This window comes from Aspergillus aculeatinus, assembly GCF_003184765.1.
Source record: "Aspergillus aculeatinus CBS 121060 unplaced genomic scaffold BO66scaffold_2, whole genome shotgun sequence".
NCBI lineage: Eukaryota > Fungi > Ascomycota > Eurotiomycetes > Eurotiales > Aspergillaceae > Aspergillus > Aspergillus aculeatinus.
This window is the reverse complement of record NW_020291471.1, coordinates 156,556-176,696: the sequence shown is the minus strand read 5'-3', so window position 1 is coordinate 176,696 and position 20,141 is coordinate 156,556. Positions and strand designations below refer to the sequence as shown.

At 51.8% G+C, this 20,141-nt stretch overlaps 6 protein-coding genes across 6 annotated transcripts; 1 reads left to right on the top strand and 5 right to left on the bottom strand.

Annotated features, from left to right (window-relative positions):
* Window positions 1-1,271: 1,271 nt before the first annotated feature.
* Window positions 1,272-3,359, bottom strand: mrsA (putative mitochondrial carrier protein). Its single transcript, XM_025653472.1, has 8 exons — window positions 2,979-3,359; window positions 2,674-2,743; window positions 2,564-2,599; window positions 2,336-2,468; window positions 2,171-2,263; window positions 2,047-2,103; window positions 1,548-1,992; window positions 1,272-1,488 (listed from the first exon to the last, which is right to left on the bottom strand). The coding sequence occupies exons 1-8, from the start codon at window positions 3,014-3,016 to the stop codon at window positions 1,437-1,439; spliced, it is 924 nt and encodes a 307-aa protein (XP_025508578.1). The 5' UTR covers window positions 3,017-3,359; the 3' UTR covers window positions 1,272-1,436.
* Window positions 3,360-5,328: 1,969 nt separating this feature from the next.
* On the bottom strand, window positions 5,329-8,357 carry BO66DRAFT_416941 (RING finger protein; the record flags this gene model as incomplete). Its single annotated transcript, XM_025649634.1, has 5 exons — window positions 5,329-5,673; window positions 5,741-6,627; window positions 6,686-7,214; window positions 7,319-7,709; window positions 8,301-8,357. The coding sequence occupies 5 exons, from the start codon at window positions 8,355-8,357 to the stop codon at window positions 5,645-5,647; spliced, it is 1,893 nt and encodes a 630-aa protein (XP_025508577.1). The 3' UTR covers window positions 5,329-5,644.
* Window positions 8,358-8,706: 349 nt separating this feature from the next.
* BO66DRAFT_363909 (translation initiation factor eIF2B catalytic subunit epsilon) lies at window positions 8,707-11,484 on the bottom strand. The gene is made up of 6 exons (XM_025645138.1): window positions 11,287-11,484; window positions 11,123-11,200; window positions 10,960-11,016; window positions 10,744-10,868; window positions 9,482-10,653; window positions 8,707-9,426 (listed from the first exon to the last, which is right to left on the bottom strand). The coding sequence occupies exons 2-6, from the start codon at window positions 11,198-11,200 to the stop codon at window positions 8,750-8,752; spliced, it is 2,109 nt and encodes a 702-aa protein (XP_025508576.1). The 5' UTR covers window positions 11,287-11,484; the 3' UTR covers window positions 8,707-8,749.
* An 828-nt stretch (window positions 11,485-12,312) lies between these two features.
* Window positions 12,313-15,274, bottom strand: skn7 (putative stress response transcription factor SrrA/Skn7). The gene is made up of 7 exons (XM_025653471.1): window positions 14,970-15,274; window positions 14,855-14,871; window positions 14,603-14,675; window positions 14,387-14,530; window positions 13,381-14,331; window positions 13,138-13,327; window positions 12,313-13,076 (listed from the first exon to the last, which is right to left on the bottom strand). The coding sequence occupies exons 1-7, from the start codon at window positions 15,027-15,029 to the stop codon at window positions 12,562-12,564; spliced, it is 1,950 nt and encodes a 649-aa protein (XP_025508575.1). The 5' UTR covers window positions 15,030-15,274; the 3' UTR covers window positions 12,313-12,561.
* Window positions 15,275-17,936: 2,662 nt separating this feature from the next.
* On the top strand, window positions 17,937-19,103 carry BO66DRAFT_387578 (peroxiredoxin family protein). Its single transcript, XM_025646342.1, has 5 exons — window positions 17,937-18,336; window positions 18,496-18,595; window positions 18,648-18,693; window positions 18,756-18,921; window positions 18,984-19,103. Exons 1-5 carry the CDS (start codon window positions 18,129-18,131, stop codon window positions 19,010-19,012), a joined length of 549 nt encoding a protein of 182 aa, XP_025508574.1. The 5' UTR covers window positions 17,937-18,128; the 3' UTR covers window positions 19,013-19,103.
* On the bottom strand, window positions 19,012-20,057 carry BO66DRAFT_387577 (BolA family protein). Its single transcript, XM_025646341.1, has 2 exons — window positions 19,647-20,057; window positions 19,012-19,510 (listed from the first exon to the last, which is right to left on the bottom strand). Exons 1-2 carry the CDS (start codon window positions 19,741-19,743, stop codon window positions 19,335-19,337), a joined length of 273 nt encoding a protein of 90 aa, XP_025508573.1. The 5' UTR covers window positions 19,744-20,057; the 3' UTR covers window positions 19,012-19,334.
* Between the last annotated feature and the right edge of the window lie 84 nt (window positions 20,058-20,141).

Below are 20,141 nucleotides of genomic sequence, written 5' to 3'. Positions count from 1 at the left end.
GGGGGAGGAGGAGGAGGAGATGGAGCGGGAATCTTGCAGGACCCGCCCGCAATTGACTTATAGAGGGAGAAGGAGGGATTAAAGGGAGATCGACGGAGGAGAAACGAGTGGCAGGGGAAAAGTGTGCAGATCAACCAATTGAGTGGGTGGAGAAGAGTCCGTCAGTTGGGGTGAAGTGAAATTGAGGAATAAAAAGAGAGTGGGAGAAGTCGAAAGTCGGCAGTAGCAAGTAGGAAGAGAACTGGAGGGGGTTTGGCCGGGTTCGGTCTGGGGATGTTCTTTTTCCGATTTTTCCCAGTGACGTCGTTCGTTGGACGCTCAGCTCAGCTTTCTTCCCCTCCTTCTCTTTGCAGTGCCTCTTCGCCTCCTCTCATTATTAAATATTAAATAAAAAGGGTCTCATATTTTGGATCATTCCATCCACTTCAAAACCAACCAACAAAACCAATCAGCCTCTTCCTGCAGTTTCCCTCTATATAACGTACATACAGAACTTTATTCACAATGAATCAATCGCAGTGTATCCCGAGCGGCGCAGCAAAGACTAAGAATAAAATGCAGTGCAGCGCAGAGAGGAAGAAGATGTAGTAGTCCAACCTGACAGTCCAAAAAATACAAGGAAAATAGGAAGAAAAAAGGAAAATCGTCCAGATATTTCCCCCTTGCGTCCCGTCAACGCCTAGTACCAGTTAAGCATACATCAGGCCCAATGAAATCAGAAGGCCTCGAACCAACCAAGAAGCAGCAGTAATTACAGCAGCTGCGCAACCGCCATTCCACACCTCGATGGTCCACTTTTCGCCATCTAGCCAACTCATCCAGCCAAACAGAAACCCCCGTCCAGATCAAGAAAATTGAAAAATAACACGTCAGAAGAGTAATATAAGCATGGTTCCAGCTCAGCTCGGAGAAAGACTGGGAGTCCCTCGGAGTTTCCCCGTCTGGGCTTCGGACTTGGCGATATGTAGAATGTCGGGGGTATAGTGGTGGTGGTGGTGGTGGTGGTGATGATAATGATGATATTGACACTCGAAATGACGGGAGTGAGTGTGTAGCAAGACAGAGAACCAAGCAAGAGACCGAGGAACCAGGAGCGAGAGAAACATCGGAAGAGGACAAAGCCCCCTATATCAGCGCCCAGATAGTGTCACCGGGGGACCCTCTCTTCTGCAATGTCTGCCTTCCTCCTCGCATGTGATACATTGGATAATAGGTTCGTTCTTTTTTCTCTCCATCGAATCGAAGCATTTTGGGCTATTTTCTGAGTCGTGATTTTATTATTTCTATCCTTGAATGTTTTTTAGGAGGGGGAAGCGATGCAAAGGCGGGAGGGGGTTGTTGCGTGTTTCTCCCCGGGGGGTCAGGTGCAGAGGAAGGGAAGCGAGTGTGTCGGATTCATGCAATTGGGCCGTTGAGGAAAAAATGAAAAGGTGGACTTAGTTGTCCGGCTGGCCCTTGAAATAGGCCTTGGCCATCTCGTAGGAGGTCCTAGATAAATACGATCAGCGAAATGTTTCTCCAAGAGTTTGGTGCCGGATCGATCTCACCAGCAAATAGCGGTACTGGGCATGGTGGAAATGATGCGGGGCCGAGCGCCACGCAGGAAGCCCTTCCAGCCAAACTGCCGCTTAATGATGGCCGCCGCGTTGAACAGACCCTTGGCCGAGCGGATTTCCTCGTTTTGCGCCAAACCCCGAGTTTGCAGCAGCGTCTTCACCACGTCGAGCGGGGTGGTCAGACCGGCCGCAAAGGCACCCGCCAGACCACCGGCCATACAATGCGTGAACGGGTCGTAATCCTGCGACGGGTTCATGATCTTGGAAATGGACTCGTAGGCGACAAACTGAGTGGCGGTGAAGGGGACAGTCATGCAGAGGGTGGTGGGATAGGAGACGTAGAATGCCTGGAAACCTTCCGTGCGGTAAACAGACCGGGCACATTGAAGGAGACTCTTGTGTACCGAACCATGCACCTGCATACGTTGCTTGATCACTGCGCGGAGTCAGAGGCTGCTTTGCGAAGTCGAGCAGTCGCACAAAAACTCACCGTCAAAGGGATTCATCAAGGCATCGCTAGCGATAGTCGCAGAAGCACCGCTCAGAGCTAGTAATTTATGGCCAGTCAGCCATCGCGCCCGTGTCGCTTCACATCTGCGGAAATTGCAACTCACCTGCCGCGACCGGGTGATGGCCGTCGTCGACATTACCACCCGCCATCTCCTTCACCATCTCATATGTTCCAAAGTACACGGCGTGAGCGGGACCTGTCCGAGGGGGGAACACCAGTCAGACTTCCGTCCAAATTTCCGATCCTGCTGCTCTCGCAAATAACTCACCAGCGCCGACGATCACACTCGAGACGCCCTTCCACAGTGTCCGCCAGCCCTCAATCCGGTAAATCGTCGAAACCGCATTAGTCAAGCCTGTGTAGAGCCCTCCAGTCGTAGGATGCAAGATTTGCATGCGAGTCTGTCAAGGTGTTAGTTTCCCCAGCCAAGTTGAGATTCCTGCGCACTGCCTCTGCAAGCTCGCATTTGGTGCCACAATTCGCATGAGCCACATACCTTCAACAAGTCTACCGGATACATGACAGAGTGTTCCTAAAACAAGGACCCCCATGGTCAGCACACCCCAGCCACTTCAAAGATAAGTTTCTGCTCGTCCCAGCACGTACTGCAATTCCTGCAAAGGCGCCAGCCAACATATTGGCGCCTAAGCCGTAGTTGGAGGGGAGGGCTTCATAGCTGTCATCATCAGGCTGCGGTTAGCGGGCGGTCATTACACAAAAAAGGTGTGTCGTGATTTCCTGGTCTTTGGCGATTCGTGGCCAAGCAGCGCAGTTCCAGTTACGGAGTATAGCGAAGACTGTGACCTAGAATGCCCCCCCTCCGCAGATGTGTTTTGAGTCCACGGATGGTGGAGGCCATTGCCGACCAAGGCAGGGAAATGTGGACTGGAGAGCGGACAGGAGCCACATACTCATATTCTTGCCCGGGGATCTGTTCGGGGACCGCCATTGAGCTCTTGAGGTATTCTGAGCGTAGCGAGTGCTACGAAGCGACGAGATACGTGGGAGAAGAAAGGCGAAGGGAGCTCCGAGGGGCGATCGAGGAGAGTTGGTCTCAAAGCTGTAGGCCCGAAAATGCCGACGCAGAAAAACGGACTTTGCGGAGCGGAGAGGGAAGGCCGATCCGGGCGGAGGGGACTGGGAAAGTGGGTATACCGGTAGGGAGAAGGGGAGGGCGTTTCTCGAGGAACTGTAAAGAGATGCAGAAGAGGAAGGAGAACAAGGAGATAGTAGAGAGACCAGCCTCAACCCGAGTAAGTACGGGGAAGAATCAATGCGGTAGGGAAGATGAGGGGAGAGATGGAGAGAAGGCAGGAAAAGAAGAAATGCTGATAATTCTTGGGATGGTGAACTAAAAAAGTCCGCCTGCAGGTCGATAGCAGCAAGTATCCCGTACCGACTGGTTACCATTCTGACGGTATGGTACCTGACCCTTCCAGGCTAGACTGGGGCCAACTGGGACTCGGGAGCTACAACGAGGTATGAAAGCGGAATGTCCGGTAATGGTACGGTCAGGATCTGAACGAGAGAGAGAGAGAGTCCGGCAGTGAGCCAAACTGATTTGGGAATCATTCTGATTCATGCAGTGGTGTTACAGAGTACGGCGTACTATCATGCTAATATGCTTCCTGCAAGCTTGATCCTTAGTTGTCACAGTAGCTGTGACTTCTGATTGTCCCTCGAGTCGATCATATCAGATAAGTGAGTAAGTAGATGGATTGACATGGGGTACAATTAGCCACGCGATTTCTCACTCCAATTGTGCTTTGGGTAGCCCAATATGGGTACAATATCATCACATAGAGGCACATTGTCCTTCTCAATAAAATTCTTCTTTGCATTACTTCTTTCGTTCATCGCGACCGTCCTGATTTTCTCTCGGTATTCTTCTCCCACTCCCCGGTCGGGATCGCTGAATCAGCTACCCCGACCTAGAACAGGCTAGCCTCCCAAGCTTAGGCAATAATCTGACCGTGCCCGTACACCGAGGCATCTCATCCCCAGTCCGATGACGGAGCTTTGCCCTCATGCCCACATGTCATGAACAGTTGTAATCTGTTACTTTTCTGCTCAGGGCTGCACTGACAAATTGGGCCTGCCTCTTCTGAGTCACAAAGTCACAGATCTGACATCGCACCCTCCAAAGCACTTCCGCCACCTTCCCGATTCCACTGTACTGAAAAGCTAGGCTTTTTCCCCCATCTTCTCTACTGCCTCATGACCGATAAGTTAGTGCCAGTAACGTTAGTCTAATCCAACCGCCGAACCGCGGAGGAATCATTCATTGGTGACCCACCAGTTGGCTTTTCCCTCTCGGGGCTAGGCGTCCCCGATGATCCGAAAAGTGAAAAAAAAAAGGACGGGAACCTTGAACCCGGGTTCCTTTGATTGTCGCTGTCTTATCTGATTGAGATTTTGGACATCCTCCTCCTAGTATGAATGAGTATACCCTCCCAACACCAGACAGAACGACTCAAAGTCAAACCCTACAATCTCTACAGCCACTTAGTAGACGTACTATAGAAGCCCATAGAGAATTCGAGAGGAAAAAAAAAGCCTGGTAAAGAAACTCAACCAGAAAAAAAAATAGATGATCCCCAATCAATCCCAACCTGATCATCTCCTACATCCTGCAGACGACTCTGTACTCCATCCAGAATCTAAGATCAATCCTGTCTGTCAGGACTCAGCCGCGACAAAGAAAAAAAAGTGGGACATTCTATTCCAGAAGGGAAATGGAAGAATTAAAATCGAGGGATCAATTACCTAAACCATGGGCCAAAAAAAGGAGAGTCAAGACTTGAGACCCATCAGGATCGAAAAGTTCCGAGGAGATAGAAACACGGCACATGAAGCACCTGACTTACTGTCTGTCTAGTCTAGTTAGTTCAAGGCTCAGTTCTTCCTCCCCGTCCCGCTTCCTGTGTGAGAACTATTTACTTCCGGCACTATGATACTCACTAACAACTGCTCTTCTGTAGTCGTCGCCACTACGGGATAGATTGAGACGTGCACATCTAACAATTAAAACAAGAACTTGGTTCCAACCTGAGTTCATTCAGTAACCCTGGCCAAATATGTATACTTAGCTGTCTTTGTCTCATTCCAGCCAATCGAGAAGACCCCGAGACGCAGCATGTTCAATACCTCTTTCCCATGGATAACAGTTTCAAGAAAATGCACATGCTAAGAAGAGAGGTCGCCAGTTTCAAGACAAATCAGAATATAAATATAACATCCTCGCAACCTTATCGGCTTGCGAAAAAGAAAAAAAAAAAAAAAAAAAGACAGACTGTAATAACAAACTGAGGCGACCAGTATCACATACATAGAGGATGAGTGCAAACAGAAAATGGTCTCGCCCTGCAAGTAGTCATGTGTAGAGATACATACAGTAGGGAACAATCGGGGGTGCGCCTGTCTGGGATAAACAAGAGATAAATATAAGTATCGATGATGAAGGGAGAAAACAATCCATATACGCTGGGTTTTTGTCATGCACGTCGTGATTTCTTATGCTTGCTTCTAGTTGCACGGGAAGGGGGATGGAGGGGAAGGAGTTGAGTATGTCTGTTCTCTACCAATCCACATTAAATGACCATTCTCCTGTTGATCGAAAATCAGTGAACCATTCACCCCGAGTATGAAGAAACAAAGAAAGGGAAGAACGTACCATTTTTCAAATTCTCTGCTGTGTCGCTCAGCAAAATCACCCGCCGTTTGTTACAGTAAGCCGTTTTGTCCAAAATATCGACCTTCAGCTTTGCGAGCTCTGGTACCGGTTTCTCGAACATCTCACTCAGACTCTCCACGGCCATCTCTAGATCCTTCTGATTGTCCTCGAAGATCTCGGTCAGGTTGTTGCGCGCGAGGTAGTAGGCAAACGCATACGTCCACTTCAGGGTCTGTCGGCATTGTTGCAGTGCCTGCGATGCGGTGTCCAGAAACTGGACTTCGATCCACGAGAGACCGGATTGCGACTGAAGACTGGTCATCTTCTTCTCCGTCTTCAGGTACAGGTCCTTATCCAGCTTGGCCGACTGCTCGTGGTTGGCATATCGGTTGTAGTAGTGGAGGTACCGCTCCAGCGACTCCCGAGATCGCGCCTGCGCAGTGCGGGCCTCGGACCCGGATTTCTCCTCGTACCGGTTGCAGTTGTACCAGCTGGTGCCATGCTCCGACCACAGTCCCATACACATCCAGCAAAACTCATGCTTGCACTTTCGACACGTCATGTGGTTGCAGCCCCCGTTCTTCTCGATCGTTGAATGGCATCTCGGGCACTCTTTCGTGTTGGCGGAGATCCAGTTTGCGGTCTCGGAATCATCCTCACACTTCTTCAGCCACATCTTGACCAGCATGCAAGGTGCAGGCTGATGGTCGTTGAGTGTACATCCAAAACAGAAGTAGTGCTTACAGTCGCACTGGACTGTGGGCACAATGCGGCGCAGATCACGCTGCTTGATAGGACAATCCACCGCATATACACATTCCGGTGCAGGGCACCATTTGAGATTATCTTTGTCGTCGACGTACGTCCGCATGAGAAGAGCTTTGTATCTGCCCGAAAACATCAGCGTTGTGAGCAACATCCCCCTTAAAATCGGGTCCATCTTACCTTTCCCGTAGATCATCCGTCACAAGCAATCCCAATGATTTCGAGTCCACAATCATGTGACAGTCATTGCCGGGACATTCGATCCGCGCTGCCTCACCCTCCCCGCGAATCTTCTGGGCCAGGTAGTGGCGATAGCAGTCAACGCAGAAGCGGTGCCCGCAGCGCATAGCATACGTCTCGAGCTCGTCGCCATCCTCGCAGCAAATCTCACACATGAACCCGGATACCACCTCGGTCTTCGGCGTTCCCTCAAAGTTGGTCCCCAGGCCCGCCTCCTCCAGAGTCTCTTCCGGATGATCCATATACGATTCGATCAACTTCTCGCGTTTCCACCGTCCGTACCGCAACAGGATGGCCGACGACTCTGGGGGCAGGCCGAGAATCGAGGAAACCTCGTTGATCTGCACATTCTGCTGCCGCTCGATATCGTCCGGGCTCAAGACTTTGAATTCCACCTCGTACGGCTTCCGTTTCGTCGCGATGATATCCTTGTCTTTGGAGAACCCGCCGTCAAAGTCGTCACCGAAATCTGTTTTCCCAGGAACAACACGGGTCAGTGTTACGATCGACGCACAAGGCAGAAGAAGTGTAGGAGAGAGAGGGAGAGCATTAGGAGCTAGCATCATCACGTACCGTCGCCCAGGCTCTCGACATCACTGCCTTGGGTGTCTAGAAAGTCATCGGGACTGGAACCGACGCTCATGAAATCCTCGTCGGACTCCATGCTGGTCGACGCAGGGGTAACGAGATCAGTCGCCTTCGACTTCTTCTCCTCCTCCAACAGATCCGAGAGGCCGTTGGAGATCGCAGCAAGGGATTCGGTGTCGGGGTCCCGGACGGTCGACTTGAGCTTTTTCCGGGTGGATTTGGCAGAAGAGCAGGGTGCGGTGGCGGCGGGCGCGAAGGCGACGTTAGTATCGGAGGAGGTGGTGGTGGCGGCTGTCGCTGCTGCTGTGGTCGCGTTGTCTACAAGCGTCGCCTCGGCCGCCTTTCTCTTTCTCGTGAGGGGAGGCGTGGTGAATAGCTTTGGGCAGAGTCCGTTGGCAAGCCGGGGTTTGTGTTGACACGAAAAAAAAGTCGGTCTCGAGATGGTTGGTCGAGACCTTCCTTTTTTACCGGGGCAACACAGTCACAGCCTACCAAGGAATCAGGGTGAGGTAAATTTTCCGAGATCCGAAGGATGGGATGGAAGGGAAAGGAAGGAGTCCGTGGTGGAAAATCGTGAAGGATTAGTTTTCAATATGATTGATGCGTAGCTTGAGGTTATCAATCTGGAGAGGGGTGGAGGAAATGGGAAAGAAGGAGAAGAAGCGCGGATGTGGTAGTGGTGGTAGTGGTGGTAGTCAGGGTGGGTGAGTGGATGAGTGGGTGTCACTAAGGGAGCGGATGGACGTCACGGGAGAGAGAGAGAGAGAGAGAGAGAGGGAGGGGAGAGAATGAGATGATGTGGGGGCAGATCACTTGGTCCGACCGCCTTGACTTGCTCTCTCTGCTCAGCTCCTTCGGAAAACTACCGCTCACAACCCGAACAGACAATACAGCTCGTCAGTCCTCTTCAGACTTAAGTTGATGAAGATCGAAATCATGCAACGATAAATCTGTCGCCTCAGGGTACAAAACTGGCGAGCTCCCAACTCAGGTCAGGAGAAAGGAGAGAGAACACAGCTGACATCAAAAAAGGGATTTTATATGTCACCTTGAGGCTCCAAAGTGGGGACGGATGCAGGCTGCAGAGCCATTCAGCCTAGTTACTGACCCCGTACCACCTACACCCCCTGGCAGATCAATTGTTACTAGGATTGGGGGAAGGTGATTTTCGAGTTGAATATGTCGCAAGTCGAATAACCTCAGCTACACCCCCGTTTTTCCAGAGGAATGACGCATCCCATAGCTAAAATCTACTCTCCACGTAGCATCTGACCGCTAAATTTGTAGCCTGTTATTTCAGGCACCCAGGCACCCAGGCACCACAAGGTGTATAGTTATCATCGTTGACCAACAATCGATCATGATCGTAGCTTGGATTTTGAAAGCAGTCTATATGCCACAGTCTAGGTCATTCATTCAATCGTCATCTTCCTCCTCCTCGCTCTCTTCCTCTTCACTGCTCTCCTCTTCCTCAGCATTGGCCAACCAGTCAACAAACTGCTGTGCTTGGCTGCGCACTTGGCGCATCTCCTCGGTGCTGCTCGAGCGCTCATCGTCCCACCATTGCTCGTAGGCTTCCTCGTCAATGATTTCCAAGTCGTACAGCTCCTTAGCGATGAACAAGAGAACCGTATCGCCACGGCTGCGGTGCACCAAGTCCTGCTGAAGGAGGACAAGCAGGTCAACCTGGTCGGGCTTGTCTTCACGCTCGCGGTCGAACAAGGCCCGCTCGACGATTTCCCGGTATTTGCCGAAGATCTCTCGGACCGCCTCTCCGGCGCCCTTTCCACCTTCCATCAACTGCGCCACCCGCTTCATGAACGCGGAGACCACGGCGCGGCGAACCTGGTGGTCCGAGGCGTTGGCCGTCATACGCAGACTGACCAGTTCCAGCTGAACCACATCCGACGTGACGCCTTCCCGCAAACTGTCATAGACGCTGGCCGCAGCATCGTGTACAAAGTGGTCCGAATCCTCATCATCAGACATCGTAGTACTAAAGCTCCCAGAGCGGGAGCCGCCAAAGTCGGAGATCTCTGATGAAAGTGTGGAGATGGAGTCGGTGGATAGCGAGAGATTTGCCATGTTGTAGACTGCAGGTGTACGGTTAGCGAGAATCAGGCATTCAGCCGAAGGGAAAGCACTTACTCAATCCTGACGAGGCGTTACTGGCTGTGTCATCCTCATCCTCATCTTCGTAGGGAACATATTCGTAGCCCGTACCCCCTTCTCCGACAATCTCAGGCTCGCTAGTGGGTACACCGTCGTCCTCGTCTCTGGGTGCTTTCGTGATGCGCAGTCCCTCGGTAACCTTAACCCCGTCGGCGATTTCCACGCCGAAAGAGATGAGAGCACCAGGCTCGACGGTACAGTTCTTTCCAACAACTGCCCGGTCGGCAACGATGGCTTGTCTGACTGTCGTTCCGTCACCGATAACAGCACCGTCCCAGATGTAGGCACCTTCCAAGGTGACGTTCTTGCCAATCTTGCAGTCCCGGCCGAGAACTGTATCCTTGACCGTCGTCTTGTCCCCGATACTCGTTCCCTGGCCGATAACCGTTCGGCGGCCGATGACACACGAGCGGGCCAGAGTCACGCCCTGTTCCTGGTACAGGCTTCCCTTGCGGAGCTCGTAGTTGTGTCCTGGAAGGAGGTTGGTGTCGGGGCAAAGAGGATACGTCCATCGGGAGATGATATCCTTGCTGATAGCATCGTACGCCTTCAGGTTCCTCACGCGGGCCGCATAGTGGTCCTTGATGATGTGCGTGTGAATCGTCTTGCCGTTCAGCTCGTAGTCCTTCAACACACCGAACAAGAACTGCTTGCGCGGCGCCTGGTAATCGAAGCTGTCGGACCAGAGACTCAGCACATCAGGCGTGCAGATATCGATGTTGCAGTCGATCAGGTCCTGGCGCAAGTCGATTTCCTGATGTGACGTGATGATTTCCGGTTCGATGTTCAGGCGCGTGGAATCGGGGTTGTGTTGGTCAATCTCCTCGTAGTGCAGACAACGGTCCTTGGTCGGGTCGATCACAAAGACGGGGGACACGGAAGAGGCCTTGGTCCGGTGGTTGCGGCCGGCTTCCCGCAGGATCATAGTCATGATCGCATTCTTGTCGGCTTCGCGACGAGCACGGTGCTTGGCCAAGGCGCCTTCGATCGGCAGGTTGCTGATGACATCGCCGCTGACGACGATGAAATCTCCGGTAATCAGGTGCTTGCCATCCAGATCACGCATGACATCTCCGACCGAGGTTGACGTCGACTTGAGGAAAGTCAGCTGCTTGAAGGGCGACGAGGGCGCTCTCCACTTCGACGCACTATCCAACACCTCTTTGTCAGCCTCACAACATCAATCTCAACATGCACGCGAAAATGCGCCAGCCTTCCCCGAAATTTGATCCACATACTTGATATATCGCTCCAGCTGATCCGAATGCGCACCACCGTAGAGGAAGACATCCTCGACACCCGCATTGGCCAGGAACTCAAGGGTATATTCGATAAGAGGTGTGTTCGCGAGCGTCAAGAGACACTATATCCTCCCCCAACAGGTGTTAGCCCACGTATGCTCATGATTCCATTGCCCTCCCCGCCAGACTTTCCAAGCACAGCACACAACGTACCCGAGGTCTTTCCAGAGTGAAGGGCTCAAATCTCGTCTCAAAGGTATCCGCAAGCACCTAGATCACAAACCACCAGAATGATCAGCCAAAGTCCAGCTTCGATGCTCGAGCCGGCCGGCCGGGATCTCCTCATGGAGAACGTTTTCATGAAAACCAAACATACCACCGCCTGGAGCGTCTCCTCTACCGTCTCCGCAGCATTTCCCCTCTGCTTCGGTGCGCCACCTTTCTTCGGACCCATCTAAAGTAGTCATATCTCAGCATGATTTCATTCGCGGCCCGGAAGGAGGAATTGAGCCCAGCGGACACAAAAGAGCACAAACTCACATCGGATAATTTCAGAAGTATAAACTAAGGCTTTTCTTCTGGCAACTTTTGTAGTTTTTGACTCTGCCCAGCCTTACCCAAGCGCGTAAAGAGTCTTCTCCGGAGCTGAGAGAGAGTTCGTAAGTTCGAAGATGAAGCTCACGGGGGAGATGCCGACGCAAAGTGACAACCGCGTTGGAGAGAGAGTCGCAAAATCTCCGCCAAGCCTTTGTCCCTCCGTCGGAGTCAGACTTCATCCCACCTTGCGACCTGTTTGCTTTGTTTGCCGAAGCTCATTGCTGTCGCGATGGGTCACGTGGGATACTGTGTCATGTGACGGGAGAGCCCTCAGCCACAGCTGCTAACCGCAGTTGGGAGTTGTCGAGTCCAGAACGTCATCCACGGTCTGGGCCCTCCTGGACTCAAAGGAATCCCCCTTGTTCAGGAACCGTGGGTCTAGAACTCAAGCTGCCATAATTTAGCTGATGAACGCTCGATCGGGGGGCCGCTGAAAGCTTGGGTTGCGGTGGGCGAGGATCAGATCTGCCTCTGAGGGCCGAATGAGTCTAAAAAGTGGTGTCCACGGTACCGTAGATGTATCCCTTTTTGGTAGCTTACGTGTGCTGTACGGACTCAACTGAAACAACGTTTCCTGGCTTCGAGAATCAACTCAAGCGACTGCTTTATGGAAAGAATCTGTGTGGTATTGATGCATAGGAATGCTGTTGTATGTATCTTGAATCACAAATCTTCTTGGAAGCAGCTTTTCTGCAACTTCGATAAGATAACAAAGACGTAAGAGAGAAATTGCCTGCACACCAATGGGATTACACAGATGCCAGCGCCTCAACGATCCACAAAACTGATAATACGTACAAAAAGATGATACTAATGCTGCCAGTCCGTGGGCCCGTGAACGGGCCCACGAACCTGGATGCCAGGAAACAGAGACCTTCAGAACTAGCCCAGTCACCCTATACGAATAACAACCGACCAGCTTTGCTGCAAGCGGGTCCCCAAATCAAATGCAAATGATAAGACGCGCCCCGACACCGTGATATATCGTATAATTCCAAAAGGGACAGAAATGTAGCACAACTCCTGAATGTCACCACAAGGTATGGTTTAATAACCATCGCAAAAACGTTATGGAAACTCATGGAATGGAGAGCTCGAGGATAGGATGTTCAACGAGCGGAGAGATGAAGAAGTAGATGGATGGAATCTAGGTTCACCGCTATTGCAAAAGGGGAGGTGGGAGTGGCGGGGAGTGATACAAAGATAGCCGCACGTCAGCTAGCCGGTTCGTGTGGCCTGCATGGAACTGACGATAGGCTGGCTTGGATGTGCGTACATCCGCGGCCTCTTGGCCATGCCCGGGTTTTCACCCGCACTCGACATTTCTGAAAGTTGCCGTCGTACCTGTGGCCGAGCAGCGGGTGCTGCTTGGGCAAGGGCCACAGTGGGAGTGGCATATTGAACGCCGTTTTGATCAACGGCGTATGCAGCGGGACCCGGGGTCGTGGGGACATACTGACTCGGGACAGGCTGCATGCTATGAGGTACAGCAGCCATGCCTTGGTATTGGCCCGGTGACTGCCAGTTGTTCACCGATGTTGCCGGTGACTGGCCTGGAGAGCTGTCCTCTTTGATCGAATGTGCGGCGGAGCTCTGAGCAGCCATCGTGACAGGTACGGCTGGCTGAGGAGCTTCTATAGTCTGCGATGCGACTTTCAAATGGGACAAGTGCTTCTCAAGCATATCGAGAAGACTCTTTCGCGTGAATGGTTTGGGAAGGACATCGTCCATGCCTGATTCAAGTCAGTCTACTTTGGTACTGTAATGAGCAGGAGATCGAGAGAAATGACGTACCATGCTGGAAATAGAGCTGTATATCGTCGCTCCTGATATTGGAGGTCATGGCTATGATAGGAGTCCTATCAAACTGGCGGATGAGATGCGTTGCGGAGACACCATCCAGATTAGGCATAATGATATCCATGAGAATCAAATCATATCCGGGGTTGGCCTGGGCTTTCGTCACGGCCTCTAATCCATCGAGCTGGGAGCCAAGTCAGCGTTGAATGCGAGAAGAAAGTTTTGCGAGAAGCATACCGCGGTATCGATGATACAAGAGAATGAGTATAAGAATTTTCCGCCGATCTGACGACACGTCTGATCGTCTTCCACAAGCAAGATACGAGGGCTGCGGGCCCAACCAGGATCGACATTTGCGCTCTTCTTGCGATTGTCGGGAACTTGTTGGACCTGTTGTACTTGCTGGACTTGCTGGACCTGTTGGACCTGCTGGACTTGTTGTCTCCGAGAGTCGTCGACCTCTTGTTTCGGCATTGGGTAGGGAACATTCTTGACATGCTCGCCGTACATAGGGTCAATTCCATTGGTCGCACCAACGGGATAAACCACGGGCTCGACATCACCATTCATCTTCGAGTACACCAATGCTTGGTTTGCTGCCGCAGCAGGTGCGCGCACCACGCCATTGCGTGAGGCGCCATCCATGCCAGGGGCAGGTACAACCGCCCCGGCAGCCTTGGACGGATCAGCAACCCCATCGAGGCCGACTAGGTTGAACTGAATCTCCGCGTTCATATCATTCAAGAGTTTGGTGGCCTGCTGCAAGGGCGAAGAAGGCTCGTCGTCCATTGTAGCCACCTGGGAAGGGCTGAGGGTCGAGCCTGCTTGACCCTGGGCCTGGAAAGACGCAGCCGCCTTACTGTCCCGCCGCTGGCGGGCGTCGACGGAGAGTAGGTAGTTCATGACCTGGTGAATGACACTTTCGTGGTTGAGAACCGTTTTCTGAACTCGCATCACTTCCTGCAACATCAACTGATGATCGACAGTCAGTTGCGCATAGCGGTCTGACAAGTGCTGGATCTGTTGTTGCTGTGCCACGATCTGTTGATTCAAGAGATCAATCTGTTGGGTGGGGACCGAGTCGTCGGTGGTCTGGGTCTGTTTGCGCGGGGCGGGAGCCTTCCGGCGGATGTTGTCGAGCGACTCCTTGCTGTTCGCTCTGAACTCGGGATGCTTGAATTCCCACGCCTGCAAATCCGATTAGAATAAGACTAGCTTCCGCTGCGCATCCCTGCACACTTACGTTTTGCCCATAAGGTGACTGTCCATTCTCCTCGTTGTTCTGCCTCACTTTGTGGAAATCGTACTTGTTGAGTTGTCGCACGAAACTGGCAAAGTTGCTGTGTTTGAAGTGCTTCGGCAGAATAGTCTTTGTGAATTTCTCACACTAAGAAGATGACCGCAATTAGTGAAAGGGTTTGCGATCGCGGGGGAAGTTGCGAGGTGCGAGACACGGTACCTCCAAGACGACGAAGCTGTCCCCTTCATCACCCCATCGCACAATTTCCGCATAGGACGGGTCCTCCAGCATCCTTTAGAGAACGTCAGTATGCATGTTAAAAGTAATATAGTCGATCGTCGATACCGATTTGGCGCAGAGGTGGAATAGAGGGCTAAGGGGGGGGGGCGAGGCGTCGGGGAGGAGGACAGGGTTGGATGAGAGGCGAAAAGCGACGATCAAGGAACGGGAGAAGCAAATAGAGAGGCTCACTTGTAGAGTTTCCGTACCTGAGCATGATGGTTAGCAACTGAAACATATAGTAAAACAATACGATAGAACAATATTCTCGAGTATGGGTTTCACGAAGATCACGACGAAGACTTACAAAATCGCTGGAGTTGCCGGCAGGGGCGGCGCTGGTCGAGGTCTGGCCACCGTCCATCATGGGCTAGATGGGTCGCGACCGATCGAACAAGCAACAGGCTCAACACACGTCGCAGCGACCGGGAAGGAAAGGGAACCAGTCGGGCGCTCAATTCAAAGATCGCAAAGAAGTAAGAAATATGACTATCGGCGACGAGCCGAGAATAAAAATAAATAATAGGAATAGAAAAAAATGAAAGACACAATCAAGACAGAGGAAAGAAGAAGAAAGGGAGAAGGGAAAAAAATAAAAAAAGAGGAATGGGGGGGGGTGGGTGTGGGTAAGGCAAGAGAAGGGGAAAAAGAGAATAGTAAGGTAGGTAGTAAGTTAGCATGGACTGGACTGGAGACTCGACTTTAGACCCTCCGTCCGAGTGGCCGAATGGGCGGCGCAACAGGTGGATTGAGTGGTGTGGTGGAGGTAAGTTGAAGGGAGTGAGTGTGCCAGTCTGGTAGGAAAAGGGAATGGAGATTAATTACCATTAGTTAATCCGATGGGTTTTTGGTTTGAAGGTGGGACTGGGTTGTGGCAGACTGGCAGACTGGCAGTCAGTCTGGCAGTCAATTCAGTCTTTAGGAAGAGGAAAAAGAGGAGGGTTGGAACCATTGACTTGATTTGGCCGGGCGGCGGCGGGCGGCGTTGGCTTGGTAGAGTTGTACCGTACCGTACCTTGAAAGTCGAAGGTGTTTTTAGATGTCTAAGAAGGGGAAAATAATTAATTTGATTTATAGATTCATCTACTTGGGTATTTTTTTTCTTTGTCTTGGTGCTCGGAAAGCTCATCATTATCGTCACCATCATCTTCTATACTACCCGCTCGACCGCTGGATGTGCTGTTTCAACCATTTGGCAATGTATACCTCGCCAGTAGACTTTTTGTAGTAGTAGTAGTTCATTGTAGTAGCCTGGAAAGTGGGTTGCCCCAAGAGTAACAGGCAGTAACTAAATCATTAGTAGTACTGGTTAGTAGTGTGGTCACTAGCCACAACATCCGATGGTCAGGTAGTCATTCAGACTATTGACTATTGATCTCCTTGACAATGTACTGTATTCTTGTTAACTCCTTCCCTTCGCTTGAATGCGCAACCGTAGACAATACCGAAAGATAATATCGTTGCGATCATTTGCATTGTTTTCAACTTCCCCCCTCTCCTGCGTATTTGCCAGGCTTTGATATGCCCGAATTGGCTTGGATTCCTTTCCCCCCCCCCAAAGCAAGGAGATAGGAGGGGTAGCCAGGAATTCTAACCCTCACTAAAATTTTAGAGCCTCGGAGCTAACGAAGGACAACTCAAGATGGGCCAACCCAACTGGGACTCTCTTAACACACGAAACAACGTCACTGGACAGAAGAAAGAGACAAAACCAGGATTGGGAGAGAAGATCACGAAAGTAGTTGAAAGGGGGAAAAGAAAAATAAATACCTGAATCCCGCGATTTGGCGAGCAATTCTGGCGGAAAAGCCGGTTGGAAGCTGTCAGTGCGCCTGAACGGTTGCAGACAAGCTGCATGAAAAGGATGGGCAGGATGGGGGGGATGACATGGAGATAGGCTGGTGCCGCTGGGAGGGGCCGTCAACCTGTGCGTCCACGATCACCTGGGCAGAAATCAAGACTGCCTTTACTGGTGTCTCGTTTCGGCTCCGACAAATGATTGCCTAGTACTCCGTACCGTCTGGAGGATGAGAAGAGGGGGAGGGAAATCTCAGACAGTTCGTTAGGCTCGAAGCTAGGAATGCGATGGCATCAGCCATGAGAATGAGCGAAATATCACCTTCTCAATTTAAGTATCGGTAAGTAGTTCAGTCCCTCTCCCGTCTCTCCTGTCTCTTTTTCACCCACCCCCATTATGATCATCAAACAATGATGGAGATCGGGGATCCATTCAGTGAGGGGAGGTTCACGGGATTCGGCAACGGCTGCCGATCACTCGCTGAACCTCGCTGAATAATACTTCGATAGCCGACAGGGCCAGAGAAGAAGAAGAAGAAGAAGAAGAAGAAGAAGAAGAAGAAGAAGAGAAGATCAGACAGAACCGTGCAATTCCCAATTTGAGCCAGTGATTGTGATCAATAACTTTCACAAATTGCCACTATCACAGCTGGTCAGCCAGTCCAATACCAATCACAGATTTAAAAGTACTATGAGTCCGGTAAATGAAGCTATGGCCTCATCATGCACGCACTAGTCCGGGGTACTGCGATTCTTATGGTCCCCATGGCGGCATGGCCCAGCGGTTTAATATAAAACGGTACCCGACTGCTTGGTCTCCCGCAGACTTGACTTCTCTCGGACTCGCCAACGGACATGGAAGACAGGGGAACAAAAAAGCATTCTGTCCCGTCCAGCCTAGTCACCAGCTAGGTTAGCTATGAGTTGGGTGGGATGCGGCCCAGAGTCGAGACTCATCGCACGGAGAAAGCCACTTGAATGTGCTGCACCCTTGCAGTCCGATATACTGAAGACAATGCAGGGCAATCAATCATGAAACCGGAATATGAACTGTCATCTTCCCAAGATCCAGCCCGGTCGACGAGGGTCCAATGCCTGCTCGGGTCAGCTTAATCTAGCTCTGGCAAATTGTATGCAGCTTTCTTCCAATCCGAGGATTGAGCCATCCTCCTCTATACATGCCGCGTAGAGACCACAACACAACATCAATATCCCGCCCGTCTGCATAGCGTACGAACTTGAGGTGGCAGACCTTGCAAGGGAAGCGAGGACAGCCTCGCCTGAGTCTGGTTTCTTGTCCTCGATCAAGGTTAAATCATTGGCACAATTCCTTTGTCCCATGGAATAGAGATGCACGTTTTGACAGTGAGTGAAGTCGGTTGACGTCCGGGCGCGATGCAGGCGGAAGCGACCATGACGAAATAATGTTCCGGGTGATTGGGGAGCTGCCCGGTCCACTCGCTCACTCACTCACTCCCCAAGCTCTCTCCCTCAGGAACTTCCACATCCTCTCTCTTTCTCTCTCCCCCCTCTTTTTTTCGACAAACTTTGTACCTCAACTCTGTTCAGGGGTAGTGGCAATTTCGAAACATCAAATCCAAGAAATCTCTTCCCCCGCGATATATCCTCTTCCGAGCTTCCACCTCATTAGTCAATTCATCAGTTCACAATGTTCGCCGCTCGCCGTTTGACCGCTGGCGTTCCTCGCGTCCTGTCCCAGAGGGCGCTTTTTCACAGCACCGCCCCGGCGTTTGTTCAGAAGGGCGATGCCATCCCCGATCTCGATGTCCTGGTCGAGAACTCCCCCGGCAACAAAGTCAACCTCGCCAAGGAGCTGAAGGGCAAGGGAGTCATCATTGGTGTCCCCGCCGCTTTCAGTATGTGTCATTCCCGGTTTTGCGCCTGAAACCTTGCTAGCCACGCATGACTTCCTCTGGCTTCATCCCTCAAATTGAGTTCAGAGCTAGTCATCTGCAGCATGGCTACCATACATACGATGTCGGATCGGAGGAACGTTATTGACCGGTCGTGTGTAGGCCCCGCTTGCTCCAGCACCCACGTGCCCGGCTACATCAACCATCCCAAGCTGAAGGAGGCCGGCCAGGTGTTTGTTGTTGCCGTCAATGATCCTTTTGTGTAAGTCAGGCGATCTGGCGAGGTTTGGATAGTATACTAATTCCGCGCGCAGGACCAAGGCCTGGGGCGAGTCTCTCGATGCCTCTGGCAAGAGCGGCGTAAGTACACACATTATCTTCTCTAGGCATGTCAAACAGACCAGCTAAATCCTGAGTGTCAGATCCGGTTCCTCGGTGACCCTACTGGCAAGTTCTCCGACGCCCTTGATGTTACCTTCGACAGCGCCTCCATCTTCGGAAACAACCGCAGCAAGCGCTACGCGCTGGTTGTCGAGAACGGCAAGGTCAAGGAGGCCTTCGTGGAGCCTGACAACATCGGCGTCAACGGTATGTGTACACTACAGTCTTTCACACGCATTATCCTCCAATTGCTGATGTGCTATGTACAGTCTCCGCGGCTGAGAAGGTGCTGGGTTAAGCGAGCCGAACGGCGTGACGCGGGCAATCTATTCTGTAACTATAGAAATCTGTTATACATGCGAAAAAACCGTATAATATGTATTCATGATCAAGATTCTTTCTCGCAACCATAGCAGAACTTTAGACACGGCCGGCAGTGTGCAAAGCCTCTCGCACATGGAACATTCCCTTCTCTCCAACGCCCGCAGATTATGATAGCCTTGTACAAGATTCTACCCTTGTACGTGTTGATGGAGACCCAGAATATAAACCTTCCATCGCCGATGATTGCCCGTAGTCTCTCGGCTGCAACACAACGTCTCAAACAGGGAGAAGCAGCCTCAGCCCTGGTGCAGAGCCTGCCACTGCTCAGGGGTGTAGCACTTGGGCGTCCAAGCATGGATGGCAGCGATCTCGGCCTTGAGGACCGAGTTTACCAAGCGGTGACGGGCGAGCATGGTCTTCTTATCGAACTGGGGGGAGACAATGACCGCCTGGAAAGCCTGGCCACAGCCACCTATATTGAAAAGAAAAAGTGGTCAATATTTCCGACGTCCATGATCAATCCAAGAAGCACAGCACAGCACAGATTGAATCCCACACACGGGGGAAACGCAGCAGAATCAATCAGCAACGTAGGTGACCCGACCTACCCGACAGATCTTCAATCTCCACGTGTTGCGCCTGGAGCTGGTCAAAGAGCTTGCTCTTCAGCAAGTCGGCGGTGACACCGGAGGTCGCATCGGCCATGGCGGCGTGGACGGCGGAGAAGGAGCGCGCGGAGAGGGAAAAAGTCGACTTCGGTGGGAGGCCCGGAGTGCGGAGAAGATAGCGGCAACTTCTGCTCAGCGAGGAGAAGGTGGTGCGGGAGTACATCAAGTAGTGCTTTGTGAAGGAGGGGAAGAGGAAGAGGGGAGAGGGGAGAGAGGCTTTGGTTGTTGTTATTAGGTAAAAGAAAGTACTCCGTTGAGACTATGATGTGTTGCGCGATGGGATGAATATGACGATGCAGTTGGGGCTATGGTTTTTTTTTTGGCTGTAGACTTCGCGCGCGGGCGGTGATGCTTCTTCCGATGTAGGATGACGGAACCTCCATTGAAACTAGTAGTTAAGGGAAGGGCTTCTCTGCACTGCGATATTGGTCAGCG

What these genes read in the sequence shown, in the direction of transcription:
- BO66DRAFT_363909 (XM_025645138.1), bottom strand. Translation starts at nt 11,200, where the DNA reads ATGGGTCCGAAGAAAGGTGGCGCACCGAAGCAGAGGGGAAATGCTGCG. An exon ending in AGGAGACGCTCCAGGCGGTG is followed by an intron (nt 11,017 to 11,122) that starts GTATGTTTGGTT and finishes TTTGTGATCTAG; the next exon opens with GTGCTTGCGGATACCTTTGA. An exon ending in TAACGCCTCGTCAGGATTGA is followed by an intron (nt 9,427 to 9,481) that starts GTAAGTGCTTTC and finishes GTACACCTGCAG; the next exon opens with TCTACAACATGGCAAATCTC.
- BO66DRAFT_387577 (XM_025646341.1), bottom strand. Translation starts at nt 19,743, where the DNA reads ATGGCCGATGCGACCTCCGGTGTCACCGCCGACTTGCTGAAGAGCAAG. An exon ending in GGAGATTGAAGATCTGTCGG is followed by an intron (nt 19,511 to 19,646) that starts GTAGGTCGGGTC and finishes TTTTCAATATAG; the next exon opens with GTGGCTGTGGCCAGGCTTTC.
- skn7 (XM_025653471.1), bottom strand. Translation starts at nt 15,029, where the DNA reads ATGATGGACGGTGGCCAGACCTCGACCAGCGCCGCCCCTGCCGGCAAC. An exon ending in AGTCACCTTATGGGCAAAAC is followed by an intron (nt 14,332 to 14,386) that starts GTAAGTGTGCAG and finishes TCGGATTTGCAG; the next exon opens with GCGTGGGAATTCAAGCATCC. An exon ending in CTTGTATCATCGATACCGCG is followed by an intron (nt 13,328 to 13,380) that starts GTATGCTTCTCG and finishes CTTGGCTCCCAG; the next exon opens with CTCGATGGATTAGAGGCCGT.
- mrsA (XM_025653472.1), bottom strand. Translation starts at nt 3,016, where the DNA reads ATGGCGGTCCCCGAACAGATCCCCGGGCAAGAATATGA. An exon ending in GAGTGTGATCGTCGGCGCTG is followed by an intron (nt 2,264 to 2,335) that starts GTGAGTTATTTG and finishes CCCCTCGGACAG; the next exon opens with GTCCCGCTCACGCCGTGTAC. An exon ending in CCATCACCCGGTCGCGGCAG is followed by an intron (nt 2,104 to 2,170) that starts GTGAGTTGCAAT and finishes ATAAATTACTAG; the next exon opens with CTCTGAGCGGTGCTTCTGCG.
- BO66DRAFT_387578 (XM_025646342.1), top strand. Translation starts at nt 18,129, where the DNA reads ATGTTCGCCGCTCGCCGTTTGACCGCTGGCGTTCCTCGCGTCCTGTCC. An exon ending in TGGTGTCCCCGCCGCTTTCA is followed by an intron (nt 18,337 to 18,495) that starts GTATGTGTCATT and finishes GGTCGTGTGTAG; the next exon opens with GCCCCGCTTGCTCCAGCACC. An exon ending in GCCGTCAATGATCCTTTTGT is followed by an intron (nt 18,596 to 18,647) that starts GTAAGTCAGGCG and finishes TTCCGCGCGCAG; the next exon opens with GACCAAGGCCTGGGGCGAGT.